Source organism: Nestor notabilis, unplaced genomic scaffold, assembly GCF_000696875.1.
Source record: "Nestor notabilis isolate BGI_N333 unplaced genomic scaffold, ASM69687v1 scaffold33291, whole genome shotgun sequence".
NCBI lineage: Eukaryota > Metazoa > Chordata > Aves > Psittaciformes > Psittacidae > Nestor > Nestor notabilis.
In genome coordinates, this window is record NW_009916610.1 from 3,292 (window position 1) to 20,896 (window position 17,605).

The following is a 17,605-nucleotide window of genomic DNA, read 5'->3' on the forward strand; positions in this document are numbered from 1 at the left end:
GCCTCTGAAGAGTCCAGATGACATTGTCAATAAGGCATCCCATGGATGGGAAAACCAAATAGTTCTGTTGTCATGGTCTTTTAAACAAGCATCCCAAATGGCAACGTGAACCTTGTTTCCTCAGATGCTCCCTGGAGATTCAGGCTTTTGAGAAAAGGGTTTGTTTTTAATTTGCAACAATAATAAAGTAAAAATGCAAATCTCCTGTGTTTTGCTCACACAGCTGCATTCTCTGTGCTGGGCCTTCTATGGCTGAGCACAGAACAATGAGGAGCTCTACTATATTTCATCTGTTGAACTATTTATCAGTTACATTGTCTGATTGTTGAAGGTCGCCCTTTGCAGACTAGAGCCTCCAATCTGCCAGGCACATCCCATTCAGAAGCACATGGAATACAGAAATTGAAGTGCTAATTCTTTCTCTCCTTTTTTTGTGTGTGCAGGATCCCTGCCCTACGCTGAGAAAACCCGTCAGACTCTTAGCAAAGATGCTTATAGCTCAGCAGACACTGCACCAGGCCACGTCAAACTGCCAGCCTGGGGCACCAGCAGTGCCAGAGAGAACCACACGGAACACTGGCTCCTGCCTCCCGCCAACCCGCAACGGCCAAAACCTGAAATCACCTTTCTCTCCTCAGACAAAAGGAAACGCACCAAACCTGTTCTAGAGAACAGCACAGGGCTGAGGAAACACCTCCTGCAGTATGGAGGGGTCCTGCCACTGGAGAGCACGACTGAGAGGCCTTCTCCTGCCTCCTTTGACTTCAACCACGCCAACAGAAAGCACGCGGACAGGCGGCTGGCTGAGGCTGCCAACAGCGTGTCGGCTCACTTCCACCACGCAGCATCTTCCTATCACAAGATGACATCCTTAGTGGAGACTCATCTTTTTCCAGACTCTGGAGCGGTGGAGGCAGGTGATCCTAATGCACTGGATCACTTCAACCGACCAGGCAAGATAATCCCCTATACACATACCGATCCCTTCAAAAAGATCACCAAACCCTCCTGGGTTACCAACCGCCAGTCATCCAGCTTGCCGTACCAGCTCAGCGCACTGAAGAAAGGTAAGAGGATAGAGTGCTTTGGCAAGGGATATTGTGAACTTTCTGAAGACTGGGGGGGCATAGTTTGGATGAAATACCTGGTCCCTCAGCCTGTGTGCCTATTCTAGATGGTGATAAGGAGAAGGCATGTCTGACCGAGTGCAGGAAAGAGAGAGACGAAGTGGAGGCCTACTGCACAAGTGAGTTTGGTAAGTTGTGTCCTCCACGAACCACACAGACAAAGTACAGGCCACCTTTGTTCATCTATTGCTGACATTTCACTTCTGCTTTTAAGACACTGTTTCACTGAGACTTTTAAATAATTATTAAGTACAATAAAAAGACCCGTCACAGCTCTTCGTAGATTTACTACAACAAACAGTACCCAGTCTTATGTTGCCCTTTCCCTACCTTGGGCTAGTACTGCTCTTTTTTGTTTCCTCCCTTCCCAATCCTGGGAGGAAGATAGAGTTCTTGCTGCTGGTCAACAGAACTGAAAAGACCAATTGCTTTAAATACTCTAAGGTATTGTAGCTGTGTTACTTACCTCTTACTATTTTAGAATGAGTTTGTGATTTTGGGAGCTGAAGTTTCAAATGACAATAAAATGGTGAACCAAACAAAAATATAACTGTGATCCTCTCTGTACAGAGGATCCTCTTTGAAGTTCCTTAGGATTCCATGTCTTTAGTCCTTGAATCCAAGTTGATGTAGCTAAAGATGGTAGAAAAAAGCCTGGCATTGTTGTACCGTGTAAGCAGCAGTATTTTCTGACTGAAATCGTGCCTTGTGCTTCCGAAGTTGTGAAATAGATACCAACTTTTTTCTCACAGTATTTTAAGAGATAAGCAAAATACATGCCTAGTGGTAACAGATGTTTCCATTTGTAGAATATAAACATGTTACGGGACATCTGTTTTCTCTAAATGGAGAAGTCAGGAAGTGCTTTCTACAACTGCTATATTCTGTATTTTTACCACTCTCATGCATTCCTGTCAAACGTAGGTCTGACAGTGACCCAACCTGTGTGCATTTAGCCTTTAACACATGGCTGTCTCACATCTCTTAAACTGGGAAGGGCAGGTAGGAACAATAGGGATCAGCCAAGGCGTCATTGCGTGATCAGAAGGAGCTTTTCATTTCCTTACATTTACATTGGAGATGAAAGAGCAAATACGACTGAAGTTCTAGCTCAGTGAGGCAGGTGTAACACCAGAAGTCCTGTGTGCCTTACCTGCCTAGCACGTTTGTTGTCTTCTGACTTCCGTAGTCAGCTCAGCACTTGTTAAAAACAGAAACTGGGTGGAGAACATGATGTGATCGAAGGTAGAACATGGCCTGCTTGGTGCCCTGGCCTCCTGGAGTGACAAGGGCCTCTTCCTTCAAAAGCTGAAGCGTTTCTTTAGCAGGTCAGCTTTGTACTTCATGGGGAAGTTTTAAATACAAATATTTTACTTGGTTAGGTAAATACATCCACTTTTTATATGGAACACAGTACTAAACCCATCACTTCCTTTGAATCATTTTATAAACTCCACTAAGAAACATCTCTAGACCTGTAAAGCACAAGCAAGTTAGTAACTCAGCAAAAACTAAGGTGATGACCTCACCAAATGTGCTGATTTGAAGCAGCTCCTACTTTCAAGACTGCCCACTACTGAGCCAAAGAATTTCTGACACTTCACAGCGTTTTAGATGACAGCCTTCACATGTGCCCTGAGTTACCACCAAGATACCTGACCTGATGCTTCCTTTTTCCCCCCTCCCCCTTCCTCAAACCAGCAGTGAATGGGATTGTTTATAACATGGAAAGGCTGGGGAATGGCGTCCACCTGATCACGCTTTTGGTAAACAGCGATGGATTGTACAAGATGAGTCGCCTCTATACTACTCCTGATGCCTTCTTCTTCCGAGTTCACATTCTAGTTGTGGATACTTTAAACTGCAGTAAACCGTGTCCGGACTTGAAACTTGGTAAATAATTCCAGCTAAATCCGTTGTACTGTTCCTCCTGCATGCGGTGCAGTTTGAGCCTGCCCTAGTTTAATAGGCTTAACCTGGGTTGTTGTGAAAATTTGGGAAGAAAAAGTATTTACTCTTAAACTGGAGGGCTTTTTCCCTTCTAAACTTTCAGAAGAGAACCAGCTGTGTGAAGAAGTCAGGTTAGCAGCATAGTCCTTTCTTAACTTTACACAGTTCCAAAATGATTGCAAGAGATTTCAGGACTGATGTCTTTGCAAGTAGCCCAGTTTTCCTCCTAAATGCAAGTTTATAAAATACCAGTATTTCTTCCCCCCAAAAGCTTCTAATTGCAGTACAAGACAGCAAATCGTTATTTCTATGCAAGCACAACCCACAAGCCCCACTGATGTTCAGGGTGCCGCTGTCCTAAGCCACACATCCAGGATCTATTTCTGCAGGGTACAACTTCACCTCTATTCCTAAATCTGCTGCCCTTAGCGCCAGTACCGTGAATGAATCCATGCTTTCTTCAGGGCACAGAAGTCTCATTTGTTTCGCAGGCAGCAGATACATCCTGATGGGTCAGATCTACCACAAGAGACGACAGATCCCTGCAGACCTGCTGCCGTTCCTGCGGGGGCACCTGAGCCCGGGGGATGGTTTGCTTCGGAGCGGCAGCAGCTACGTGAAGAGATTCAACAGGAAGAGGAACCGCAAGGTGCAGGCGGCTCACACCAAATGCAGATAAGGCTTCAGTAACCTCCTCTGATAGGCAGCAGAAGTCACCAACCAGAATAAACCTCGCCACGGTTTAGCAACAGCAAAGGTAGTTATCCTTACGTATGGCACTGGTTGTGATGGGACACTTGCTTTTGTGCTTTAGCAGACACTAATGGAATATCTTGACTAGGTACCCATGTATTGTGAAGTTTAGCACAAAAATCCATCTAGGGAACATTAATTTGCTCCATCTGTTTTCAGAGGTTGTTACTGTCTCCCCCGCTCTAATGTACCCCTAATAATCTAGTAATTGTAAAGTAAAATTCTGGAGGTGTTGTTCTAGGTACACCAGAAGTAAGTGCACTTTGAAACCCTTAACCTTGAACAAACATTAGATGGTACCACAGCTTTAGCTGTAGAAGAGGTCCATAGTGTTTTCACACAACTCTGCCTAAAGCATTACAAGCATTTGAGCCAGAAGAAACCAACAAACCCAAATACCACTTGTATTGTTTTGGTATCCCTAAACATGTCCATGCTACTTTTAAAACCCACATCAAATTCTTCAGAGAGAGCTGGATTTTCACATGAAGCATACAAAATAGCTCTGTTACTGTATGAACACACTAACTGAAAGCAAATCAAGTAACTGTCCAACACAAATGCCCAATTAGGCTTACAAATAATGGCGCGAGTTCATGCCAAGGAAAGCAAAATGAGCACAACTGCACGCCTGGTTACACTGTCAGTTCCTTAAAACTCCAGTCCTAGCACTGAATGTCATTTTCCCATGGTAAGTATTGCTGAGTTTGCACTTTCACGTCAGTAGTTACATTTTGAATCAAAGATACGATCTTTTAGTACCTTTAACGTGGAGGGATGTAAGAACCTATGAAACTGCTGCAAAGGGGCTCCTGACGTTTGCTGTCCCAAGAGGCAGTATTCACAAATTGTGAAGTCTTTAAAAGAAACTAATAAGACGTTTTTAGGGTTTTGGAAGATCCAAAAAGTTTAGGCAGTGATATTAAACAAAGGCATCTCCTCACTTTGCAGGTGGGCTGGGGATTCTGAGATATGTATTTATATATGAAAATGGAAAAATGCAGTCTAGCTAAAAAAAAACCAACCCAAACCAACCCATATAGTGATATATATGATGTGACATGGAAAAGGAAGCAGTGGCTTCTACAAGCATTTTCTGCTTTGAAGCAAAGGTAGCTCTAAGTCAATTCTACCTGTCATAAACATCTGCAGCTTGATTTGACATCAATGCAAAGCTGTGGAGCAGTGCAAGGGCGGTAAGTCACAATGTGTGACGTGTTTCTCTATAAGCCAAATACCAAGAGCAAGCATCATGTATTTTGGGACTTAAAAAGCTGTTACTATAGGACAGAAACTTACTTGTAGCTTGTGCCTATCAAAAAGATACTCTCTCACTTCTGTTACATGCAAGATTTTGCATGGAGCGCAGTGTAGATGGATGGAATTTTCCTGAGAGACTTTGAGGGGGCTCTGTTTGGCAGAACAACTGTCCCTGGCAATGAATCAAAGCACTGGAGTGGACCGGGAGGGACAGGAGAAGGAAGGAGGAAGGGTTATGTGCGCATCTCAAGTTTCTTTGTTTCTGTTTTCCACTGAAGTCCAGGGACTAACCAGCAAGCTCCTACAGTCATCCCTTTGCCCTGAATAGCCATTAAGCACCACTCCCCACCCCCAAGACATTACTGTAATCTAAAACAGGCAAAGCGTGGGTACAAGAATAACATCCATGGCTGTATCTCATTTTGATTGTCTCTTGGAAGAGATAAATAGAAGTAGATCAGGGTGGATGACATCCAAAGCCCCAGCAAAATGCCAGTAACTGACACACGATGTCTGCACCATCCTCCAATACAGCTATTGCTCTAGAAGCAAAAGAAAACCAAGCTGGGATAGTTCATATTACCACAACCTGTGTTATGTATGTGACCATTTTGAAACAACTGCTGCAGTAACTTGTAACAGTAGAAAGAGGAGCATTACGGAACAGAGATGACAAAACTTTGGAACTTACCATGCTTTTAAGGAAGTGATGTATTTTCAGTGACACCACTTAACTATAAAAGATCACCACTAATAAAGCAAGAAATCTACTCCAACTTACTCACTGGCAATTGAAAACACTAAAACCAGGCTCTTGGCACAATTACACTGTATGTACGGATTATTTCCCTGATCAACCTGATTCACTGGAAGCTATACATCATCTGGCAAAGCCAAGACCTATATATTATTATTAAATGTTTCATTAGAAACGCCACCAAATCCATGTCAAACACATCACTTTATTTGTCTAGGATGACGTGTCCTATAAGGTACAAAAAAGTACTCTTCAGTTTGCCACAATTTGTTAAAAACAGCCATCTAAAGCCTACAGGTAGGAAAGTTTCAAATCAAGTCATAGAGATTTATAGGTGAATAAATAGTACAGAAATACTGTGATGTTCTGGTGAGATGCAGGGTATGTTCAAATGCTGTTAAAGTTGAGAATTCCCCTTGTTGCATTAAACCCACAATGTGTACAATATGCAGCATTTCTGTTAAAACGCCAAAAGACAACAGAACCTAAATGCAACTACTCTTCTTTAACTCCAAGAAGCATAAATGGATTATTGTTTTCACATTGAACAGTTATTTTTCATTTGCACACAGAGGTTAAATGACAACATTTGTATGTACAAAAACACGCGGGTTTTTATTAGATAAAATTACCCAGAAGAACCTGTACACCTGAGCCTGGAAGTGTAAGAAAGTGTGGTCAGTAGCAACGTCTTTTTAAGAAAGATAACAGAAGAGGTTCTTGCATAGCAAGGTGTGAGGTTAAACCCAAAAGGAGCTTATCCGTAAATTAGGCAAATCCCAGGCCACTGGAGAAGTCAGCTGTGAGTTAGTGCAAAAGCTAGTCGAATGGTCCAAGAGCCGCAGACAAACCACGGCTGAAAACTACAGACAGGTCAAATGCGCAAGTGAAAGCAATAGATGGGAAGGAAAAAAGCAACATCATCAGCAGTTTGCATCTTGTGCTGACTTCCCTCTGCCCCTCAGCAGCACTCCTCGCACAGGAAGCGGTGGAGCAGCCCCGAAGGAGATACGGTTACACATGGTGCTTCACGGTCCTACAGCGCTTGGCAAAGTACCACCAATGCAGCGGTGGGCAGGACTTCCTACCACGTTATCTGTTACAGGAATTTTGGCACCACTAGACATCTCCTAGAGGGATGACAGCTGCTTTGGAATGCAACGTAGTAAACGCTCCCCTTGGAGCAGAATAAAGTCAAGGTCTCCCTGGTCACTCCCACCCCTACCACTTCGCAGTGTCTACACTTCCGAACAGATCCCCAAAGTGTTACAAACATATCAGTGCACACGCAAAGACACCTACATCTGTGGGGAGAACAATTATCTCCATTTATTTTGTTTCATATACATCCATATTTTGAATTTTAATACAAAAGAAAAAAAATTAGAATCTGACAAATGTTTACAAACAAGATACCTTCAAATAGATTTTACTCATTTCAGTCTGGTGCAGAGTAAATGACAAATTGTACTGTTATATTCAAGGCAACAGAGTCTGTAGTCCATGACCACTTAGCCCAACTTTTATGCAAGCTTAATTGTTTTTATCTACCATGAACGATAAACTCATTGTTGATTCCCAGTTCTGTGTGTGTGCACATGTGTACATAGCAGCTCCTTTCATAGAAAGAAAAGACATCTAGAGGTCTTCTTGTACTTTTACCTACAGGAATCATGTTAAGATACAGAATGGATTACATGTAACCGGGGCTGGATTTTATAAGAAAAAATAATTAGCTGACAAATGAGGGCAGCAATAAAAAAGCGTCTTTTTTGCAACAATAAATAAATACAGTCAAAGTTTTCTGTGTGGACTTTAAACCAGCTTCTTCACTGAAGAACAGACGTGGCATTTCCATGGAGTTAAACGTGACCCCATTTACTGTATCTTTTTTCTTGCTCTCTTTCTCTCTCTCCTTCAACAAAACCAAGTTTTCCTGCTTCTGCCACAATAGTACAACAATTTGATCTTGACAAGAAAGTGGTGCTGCTGATTTTTATCTCTTTGTCCTTTGGACAAAATAAGCCAAGAATATAATCTGACTGTTGTGACCAATAAAAACGCAGTTTACATCAAGTCTCGTCAGGATAACCTGACTAAAAACATCTGGCTTCTTAATTAAAAACTTTCAGACAACCAGATTCTTGCTCGGGTGTGTTAGGTTAAACACGCTGAACTCTAAGAAGCTGTAGACTGCAGTTTGTTGTTATGGGACCTGCAGAATGCAGAAGAAAGTGAAGAATTAAGCACCCTTCATTTTGGAGAACACAGTTGCTGCAAGGCATCACCAGGGGCAAAGCACAATGAGGGAATTACCACCATGTTGCTTCCATTTATTTTCTGAAGGGGAAAAAAACCTAAAACACCACTTCAAATAATTCTCTCTGAATTTTAAGCACAATTTTTCCTCCAGAACACAAATATCTCAGTACTTGTAAAATGCAGTTTTGGAATATTCCAAAATGCCTGAAATCACTTGTCCTCTCATATTTACATAACAGTAGTCCATCAAAAAGGAAAGCAAAAAACCACTTCTAATTGGGAATATTTATAATAATGTATTCTGTGCTTAAACTTATTCAAGAAGTCTTTGGATTGACTTAACAGAAACGGGCCTGTTAAAAATCACATCTTTGCTAATCAGAGTTCAGCAAAACTCCTCTTTGACGTTCACAGTTTTATTAGTGACTGAAAATAAAACAACAAAATACACGGTTTCCAAGATGAATCTTTCACTTCTCTCAATACAGTATTCGAGGAATGGGACATTAGTTTTTGTTAACACAGCTCTGTTCACCAGCACAACTGCTGGTAACAAAAACCCAACAGCATTTACTTTTTTAGACAAATGAGCTGGATTTTTAGGGCAGTTTAACACCATCGAATTGTACAAGAAAAGAAAGTGACCCCAACATCCAGTTCTGATTCCAGTTAAAAAGTTCAGACTAAAGATATCACAATCTGCAAGAAAAGAAAGAACATGGATGGTATAAATGAAAAACAGTAACAAATCAGATGCAGCAATGAAATCAGTGGATGCTGGATAACCAGCTAAAGCAAGATGACAGAAACATGAGTTGAAAGCTACTTGGTCAATATCATTAATGCAGTATTAAAAGGGAAAGAAAAATGGTGGAGTGATTAATTTCATCTCATCCCTTATCATCAACCCTACCTTCATTGTGTATAGAAAACCAGACAGCTTCACAACAATGGGTGTAGAAGCAATGAAGCTTCCAATTTAGTTAATTCCAGATGGATATAATCCTGCATTAGTACCTTAGACTAGCACTCTGCTCTGGTATTGACTGCTACAGTTGGATGGACAAAGTGAACTACTACATGTATACAGTTTCTGAGTAATGCTGAAAGGCATCCAACATTTGTGACTCAGTCACAGCTGGCTTGTGTTGGAACACAGCAGTGATCCAGGAGAAATCTGCAGATTCCGTTAGTGTTTGGAGTAAGCTGGGCTTGGGAACAGCTGTAGTAAATACCACATTAGAATCTGACTAGTGCTGTGCAACTCCCATGTACGTGCCACTAGACGGAACAGGCAAGCAACAGGAAAATGTGTAGTGGAGTTGCATGTTCTTTTTCAGGCATGTCTATGTTAGGGAAAAATCTACATCCATCCTTCCACAGGAAAACATTAAAAAAGAAAGTTTGACTTTAAATTGCAAATTTGATTTGTGCTTCGTTTTCCATATCCTACTTCAAACCTTACTTACTCCATCCCTTTCAAATAAGTTATAAAAAGGTGAGAAAAGTAGTAAAAACTAAAGTATTTACATTTCTTTCACTGGATTATAAATCTCATGGAAGGGTTGTCGCTTTTTAGCAACGAAATGTATTTACTGCACAGTAGAACATTATCAGAACTCAGGACACAGGGTTTGTCCCGAGTAGAAATTATTCCCATTCAGTTTTCTGTAGCAATGACTTAAAGTGTCATTCATATTTGCTACGTTTATAATACTGCCCAAATTTGCATCTAACTACTCATTTGGAACAAACTCTACAGAATAACCTCCACAAAATCATATTTAAACCTGAGTTTGGACAAAACATGGCAGCTGGCTATTATAGAACAGATTTGCTTTCTCCTTTAAAAGGAAAGCAGTTGTCCAGGAAAGTGCATGGAGAGGCAAATCCCTGCATGAATGCAAGGCAAGCCTATAAAAGCATCAAGGAGTTTTTAGAGGACAACAGAACATCTATGATGAGGAACACTTCAGCTTACCTGCTTGCCTTAAATCCTTTTAGTTTCTGTACAAAGAATGATTCAAGAACTTCTGCACATTGGTAAAAAGGGGAGTCACTTGGATTGTAGTAACGACAGTTATCAAAAATTTTGGTCATATCTGCCACAAACTCGGTGACTTTCTTGTAGTAACGTTTCAGTATCCTCTCCTCCATGGTGGCAAGGTCTGGAAAGAAACCAAAGATTCTTAAAATGCCACACTTCCATCCTCAACACGAATTTGCACTGTTGAGCTTGTGGGAAACAGCTGCTTTTGCAGGAACGCTGCTTGTGATGTGGTGACACTATGAGGTCTCCTTCAGAATAAACACTTATGCATGAGTATGTAAGTGTAGCTGAATTAAAATGCAAGATCAAAATCACCTTGGAAATCCTGGGGTTTTTGAAGGAAGCTGTTTGCTTTTTCTGAACAAATTAAGGGAAGAAGTCAGACAATCTGGATTCAGTTATTTGTACTTTACTGACAGCCCTCACTGAGACCAAGAGTCGTATGTGTGCACGTAAGAGCTCTCGAAAGCTTCTGATCATGACTTGTTTTGAATGAATTATCAATTTTCAAGGGCAAATGCACATTATCATGTCCCAGATGAAGGAGATTCAAGTGCAGGATCATGCAAAATGCTAATGCTCTCATTCTTACTAACTAGACACATTAGCAAGACCAGAATGGTGAAGTAAGCAGTAATTGTCCTATTTTAATGCAAATGCAAATGTAAAATGAGGGAGAGGAATCTGATCTGCCAATTATAAATATAGCTGTCTAAATGTATAGTGGCACTTTTAGCTGGAAAAACAGTGACCTGCCCTTGGAAAATGCTCTCAAAGCACTTACTTCGAAATGCCAGTAATGTCAATGTGTGAAAACAAATGTAGGTGGGCCTGGACCACCAAGTGTATTGTACAGATATTGACTTGCATACTTACAAGTGTATTTTACTGCTGGTTAAGCCAGAAAGGACTCAATGCACTCTTGTTTACTTTGTTCAATCATCATATGCTTCTTTACATTATTATTTGAGCTTTCCTTATAAATTATGGAATAGGAGCTGTTTATCATTTTCATAACAGCCCAACCCAAAACTTGGGAGCAGAGAAGGACACAATTTCTAAGCAAAATATTCTTTTCACTCAACACACTATGATTTTGCCAAGATACTAAATTTAGCTTTCCTATTTCTAGGCTCAGTAAGCAGTAGGTGGGAAACCTCAGATGATATACTAGCTCTCATTTAGACATATGTAAAGGTATTGGTTCAGTAACTGTGAAGGAATAATGTTTAGCAACACCATTTCTGGCAGGAGATGGATCTTCCCAAGAGGTTTCACATTTAAGTGCTTATCTAGCCTATTCCTAGCTAACTGGTAAGGTCTAGTCGGATCAGAGTAAAACCCTGCAAAGCAGCAGCATCTCCTCTTCTACTTTCCCCCAAATACACAACACTTGAATCAATTGTTGTTCATACAGCTTTAAAGACAAGTTACATACGTTATGAAATTTAGTATACTCTCAAGTTAGATGAAGATAGTTTTAAACTCCATCACTTAAGTGTATTTGCACCATTTCTCCCTCAAACTTTAGAGCAAATACTCTGCAAATGATAGGAGGAACTGATGCACAAAGACAGAAGAACCCCAAGCAAAGAAAAACAAAGCAAAATTGTCCTCTTGAAATAATTTAAACCCAAAAATTCTATCCTACTGCACCCCTGAATCTCACATGTTGTATGTTAGACTGACAGTATTTAGGGTTAAGGAGTCAGCCCAGATGTAGATATATCAACCCTCAATGATAAATCACATTGTTTCATCTGCAACAGCTGTGTGTTCTGCAAGACATGTCTTCAAGATCAAGACATGTCTTCAAGATCCTTGGCTGGAAATGGTCAGCAGGTGATCCATTCGATATTCAAAACCCTCAATCCACTCACCGCACTGCTCAGAAACACTTACCCATTGGTTCTTTAATAACACCATAATAATCTGGTGCATCGTTGGGATCTACTGGTTCTAGGAATGGCCAAGCCATCTTGTGAGCCTGTCAGGGAAACAAAATACAGTTATGTAAAAAATGAAGTTAAATTAGCACTATTTAGTAGCTAAATATTATTTATTATACCTTTATCTGTTGGGATCTGGAGTTGGATTTAAGGAAGTAGTGCAGCATTATAAGAAAAGCTAACTAGTTCTCATCTGATGACTGGGTAAAGTTTTAAAGCTCAATGTCAATGAGTGTAGTTGGTCCTCAGACCAGGAAATAGTGTGAAATTCAGGCACAACAGGACGCTGTGCTGAACTGGCTGCACAGGACAGGGTTACTGAATTTACTGAGCGTGCCTGGCACTTCACACCTAGAAATCAGCCACTGCTTTCACTTCCACGTGCTCTAAAATTAATTGGTTTTCATGAATGTCTGCAAAATATAAGACAAAGCAAAATAACCAGTCTCTGAGGATCTCTGTTACCACACAATTATTTTACCAAAATTCTTCATGGTTCTAGCAGAAAAGTATATCTGGGAGTGGCAGATAAATGAGAAATGTTGTAATTGATGTAATTGTTATTATCAGGATGCCATCATTTACCTTCCATGAGAACACCACTGAAATCTAACACCTCAGAGATGAAAGCACAGAAGTGTAGATTAGAAATTATAGAAAACTAATCTGAGAACTAAACACTGCACCTTGTACATCCTGTGCAGCTGGGCTTCCACTCTGCCTTTTGGTATTCTAAGTAAACCCGCTTCCTCTAAAAGCCTTCCACTGAAGAGAGCGTTTAGTTTCACTAACTCAGAAGCAGTGATGCACAAACTATTGTAAGTGTTCCTCTGCACAATAACACCAACCAATTTTGCAGCTGACACAATGGCATTTCTCACACAAAAAAAATTCCTTTTCATAAAGTCTCAAAGCCATAAGAAATCCAAACTGACTCCAAGGCTCATAGATATGTCCTGTACACTAAAGCATTCTCTTTGCTGCAATCCTTATTCTCACCTGTAAGGAACGTAGCACTCTTCTTAAACCTTCGTAATCTTTATCAGTTAGTGGACTGAGTACAGTCATGGCATCTTCTGTGGACTGACATTGTGGACACACATATTCATCAATGAGATCTGCCTCACTTTGTAAAATGCCAACGCAGCGCCCGTGATACCAGTTCTGACATCGGTCGCAGCCAATGTAAAATCTGTGAGATCAGAACCAATGTTAGTGACTTGATCTGTTGAATTTAAAGGCTACATTTAAATACATAAACCTGCAATCCCCTGCACACAAGCAAGATACTTGGCACGATCAAATACAAGAGAGTAAAATGATCTTTCAGACAGACAAATTCTAATTACACTACTCAAACTGCTTTTGTATTTACAAACAGGCTAAATCACAGACCATGTCAAAATTAGTTCCTACATGTTACACTAGGCACTTTCAAGCAATCAACATTTCAAAAGTCATTCCTCTGCTTTAGAGTTGGAAGGAACAGGGTAACGCCAGAACTCTCACCCAACCAGCATCCAAACCAATTCAAGACCCATTTAGCACAAACTGGACTATAGCTTGTTGCACTCTGTACAAACGTTTTGCATATGGAAACTTCAGTCTTGTAGTTGCACACAGAAGGAGTATTCTGTGACACAAAGTCTAACAGTAAAAGATACCAACCATTTACCCCCATACGAAAATTATGCTTTCATCCAGATCAGATTAAAGCACAAAAAAATCCACTAAATACATTTGTCTTTTAGTCTTTCTAACCGTCCCTTGTTAAAAAAAGAAAGAAAAAACAAATCAACCCCCATTTGAAGTACTTATTTTAAACCCAACACATTGCGACCACCCTGTAAACTTCCCTTTCCCTCAACATTTACTGTACACAAACATTTCGGAGAGGAATACAATTACTGAAAAGCAATTTGTATTACAAACGAATACAGCATATGCAGAATAACTTCTTTGTTTTTTCTTTGCAAGGAACAGGTAACCACAGTCAGAGCAGTTTGCTACCTAAACATTAAATAAGAGGTTCTTATCAGAACTCACTGTGACTCATCATAAGGTGTTCTGCAGATACAGTACAATTCCTCACTGCTGCCCTCTTGTGCCCGTTTACAATCATTACAGATGTACACATCCATTTTCTTAGCCTCCTTTTCTGTGATGCCAACACATTCTCCATGATACCAGTTAGTACAAAGATCACAGCCAATATAGAACCTAAAAGTATTCACAATGAAAATGACAATGTAATTGTCATTTCAAATGGCATGGCACTTTTCCCTGCATTTCTCTCTGATGCACTGTCTTTGCTGGCCTACTTTCTTCAATTGTCACACTGCTTCCTAGCATTCTATCCTTACAAACTAACATGTCATGCTGCAGCTACACTGTCAGTAAGGTCACATGGGTCAATTTTAAATTGACAGTTCATTTAAATGCACATGAATACGTAACCAGACTTTAGAACAAAACTGGGCTAAAAAGGTCTGTCTCCAATCTGTGTGTGTAAAAGGCACAAAAAGACAAGGCCAAAGGAAAAGATTTACATTTTCAAAACCGCAGCTCCAAAGCCACTGAAATGTTTCCTTAAGATTTGAAAATGTAGGTCTCAGTTAATTTAAAAAACAAAAGCAAAGCGCAAACACCAACTAGGAGTTACAAGTATACTACAAAGAACATGCATACCAGCCATGTGTAGGATACATATTGGTATAACATGATACGAAAGAAAATGGGGTCAGGACATGGTTGTCATAATTTAATTCTTTTTTTTGGGGGAAGGGGAACTCACTGAAAAACAGATCTTAAACTACTCCAAATGGTAACAAATTGGAATGTGGACCATTCTGCAGAGAATTATGTCTACTCTCAGACACAGCTATGTGACGGAACCAGATGTGGTATGACACGAAGTGAAGGGAACCAGGTACACAATCACGTGAATGGGACCTTGCACAGAATGATGTGACAAAACTGTAAAATATTATGCAAGGATGTTTGTCATTTTGTGTATGGAGAGCTCAAAACATACCTATGACTAGTGACAACCAGATGGGCAAAGGTACACATCCATTCTCTCTGCCTAAGCAAAAGCAAGCTGACTCAGAACCTTCACCTTCTTGGATTTTTGGAGACCACTGACCACCTGCCATGTGCTGCTGCAGGAATTACTGCTGCCCTCGTCCATCAGTCTGCAAGCACCACTCACCAATACTCCGCACTAGCAACAGGACTGTAGCTAGCACATACTCCACAGAACAAGCACCTCTGATTTCTTGGGCCTCTGGATACACCCCAGATACTCAGATCCTGCCTTTTCTCTCAATTTTCAAATTAAAACCAATCACACAAGCCAACCTTCGATAAAAGAATGGACAGATACAGCTCCTTCTGACAGCCACCACCACCGACTGAGCCTGCCTCCTCTTCCCAAACGGGACAGTGTTTGTTTGCTCCTGATGACGTGGAAGCACACTTATGTTTAGGTGCAGATGCTAAACCTTGCCACCAGAATGTGCAGCAGGTGTCACACATTAACAGATAAGTCAGAATCCAAGCAGGAATCTCAGATTCCTACTTACTGACCATCCTTGAAAGACACCCTTACTGACCATCCTTGAAAACCATCTGAGCAAATCCCTATAAGCCTGGAATACCGCAAACGAGAACAAAATGTGTTATTGCAGATTTATTACGTCCTAAAAAATGCAGAGGGTATTCATAAAATACCACAAATCAGCACCCTTCTCTTTTTCTGAAGAAGAAAAGAGACACCAGCACAAAGAAGATGACTACATATATATATAAAAAAAATAAAGTTTAAAAATGTTTACCAGAAAAATGTTTTAGAACTTGACTAATCCCTTCCCAAGTAGTGAAAGGACCCATGTAGTTCAACAGTACAGTCATCATTTGTAAGAACATAAAACCTCAGAATTCACAAAAAGCAGGCAGCAGAACTACTACGAAGTTATTAACATACCATTTCCTTCAAGTTTTACTCTGTGCATTTAAGCACAGTTTTCTATTCAGGCTACCAAAATTCACTCTATGACCACATTTGTCATCAGCTTACTCAAATGCCCACTAGACTCAACAGAAGTGTTTAGTCTGACAATCAAATCCTTTGCTCACAAAATTTGTTCATCTTCTCTTGTTTTTGTGACAGTTCTTTCAACTTAGAAATAACAGTGAATTAACAACCAGGGCATCAACTCTGCTATTTCTGTAGTAGTGGTAGCACAGAGAGCAGTCCAGTATCCCACACTGGTATAATGGTCAGACCTACTGAACAACCAAGGTTAAAAATCCCCCGAAGACCTCAACTTCATTAAAAATAATGAATTAACACCCAAAAAAGGCTAGAAGGAACCTCAAGAGATCCTCTAGTCCTGGCCCTACTTTTGGAATGAAGAACCATTACTGGAGTGAAAGCACTACTCCACCTCTATGCTTATCAGCACGTAAACCACCGCCAAATGCCACCGGTTAATACTTTTTGCTATTGCCACTGTTAAGCAGACACGTACTCACTTGGAACTGGTCTGAAGTCAAATTTGACTTACATGCACCTCTACACCGCTCACCTAGAACAACCCACCGAATCTTCCACTCCACCACTTACTAAATGTCTTCACAAGCTTTGCACGTAGCATAAGCTTTTTCCCTCTTTCACAGTCAGAATTAAACTACACAGAGCTGCAGTTTTCACTTTGTCAAATGCTACATATTCATTTTTTATCAACTTTGGGATGTAAACTATAACACATGGAAACTGTTTCTTCCTGGAACATTGTCCAAAGTGAACTGCAGTCCGGGTTCCAGTAACTTGGAACCCCTTTTACTGGCTACTGACTTGCAAAAAAAGGTCATTTATTGAAAGGCGGCACCAAAGGTATTTCTAAAGAACATCAGCTACTTGTCCACGAGAAACTGCTCAAACCAAATTGTCACTTGCTTCTGAGGCAGAGGCAAAACGGCAAAAGAAAGAATAACAGAGCGGAAGAAAAAAGAAAAGAGAATGTGCATGTGAGACAGAAAGGTCATACAATGGAAACATGCAAACAAGTGGAAATATAAATCACGTACATTGAGAGTATAAATCAAGTATGTTAATAGTTTTGTAACTGCTAGTGGAAACAGAGACTTGATTCTTTATACCTTAGTGATCTCTGCAATAACACCTGATACTCTATCTCCAATTCTAGAACTACCTTACACTAACAGCTAAATACTAAACCTACAGCTAAGAATTCACAGTAAAAGGCTGTAGCGTTTACTACTCACTTAGACTCATCATAAGGCGTTTTGCAGATGCAGTAAAGCTTTGTGTCCTTCTTTGTTTCCTTTGAGGTAGTAGAAATCATTTTCTTTTTCTTGGACTTGGACGCCGATGAATCTTTCTCCTCCTCTCGCTTTCTCTTCTGGGAGGAGACTGGCATTGGGACTGTGGTGGAGGAGGAGGAGGTGACACCGGCTGCGTGCTGCTGCGGTG

General features: G+C 40.6%; 2 protein-coding genes across 2 annotated transcripts; one reads left to right on the top strand and one right to left on the bottom strand.

The window, feature by feature from the left end:
• Window positions 1-937: 937 nt before the first annotated feature.
• Window positions 938-3,790, top strand: LOC104401483 (chromosome unknown open reading frame, human C17orf58). Its single transcript, XM_010024652.1, has 4 exons — window positions 938-1,067; window positions 1,175-1,255; window positions 2,829-3,020; window positions 3,569-3,790. Exons 3-4 carry the CDS (start codon window positions 2,852-2,854, stop codon window positions 3,754-3,756), a joined length of 357 nt encoding a protein of 118 aa, XP_010022954.1. The 5' UTR covers window positions 938-1,067; window positions 1,175-1,255; window positions 2,829-2,851; the 3' UTR covers window positions 3,757-3,790.
• Window positions 3,791-8,512: 4,722 nt separating this feature from the next.
• Window positions 8,513-17,552, bottom strand: LOC104401425 (nucleosome-remodeling factor subunit BPTF-like). Its single transcript, XM_010024653.1, has 5 exons — window positions 17,398-17,552; window positions 13,108-13,300; window positions 12,062-12,146; window positions 10,091-10,277; window positions 8,513-8,808 (listed from the first exon to the last, which is right to left on the bottom strand). The coding sequence occupies exons 1-5, from the start codon at window positions 17,550-17,552 to the stop codon at window positions 8,802-8,804; spliced, it is 627 nt and encodes a 208-aa protein (XP_010022955.1). The 3' UTR covers window positions 8,513-8,801.
• Between the last annotated feature and the right edge of the window lie 53 nt (window positions 17,553-17,605).

Bases quoted from the DNA above. Each gene is read 5' to 3' on its own strand.
- LOC104401483 (XM_010024652.1), top strand. From the start codon at position 2,852: ATGGAAAGGCTGGGGAATGGCGTCCACCTGATCACGCTTTTGGTAAAC. The intron at 3,021-3,568 runs GTAAATAATTCC...TTTGTTTCGCAG, and splicing joins GTGTCCGGACTTGAAACTTG to GCAGCAGATACATCCTGATG.
- LOC104401425 (XM_010024653.1), bottom strand. From the start codon at position 17,552: ATGCCAGTCTCCTCCCAGAAGAGAAAGCGAGAGGAGGAGAAAGATTCA. The intron at 12,147-13,107 runs GTGAGAATAAGG...TTTCCCTGACAG, and splicing joins GAGTGCTACGTTCCTTACAG to GCTCACAAGATGGCTTGGCC. The intron at 10,278-12,061 runs GTAAGTGTTTCT...GTTTCTTTCCAG, and splicing joins TGTTATTAAAGAACCAATGG to ACCTTGCCACCATGGAGGAG.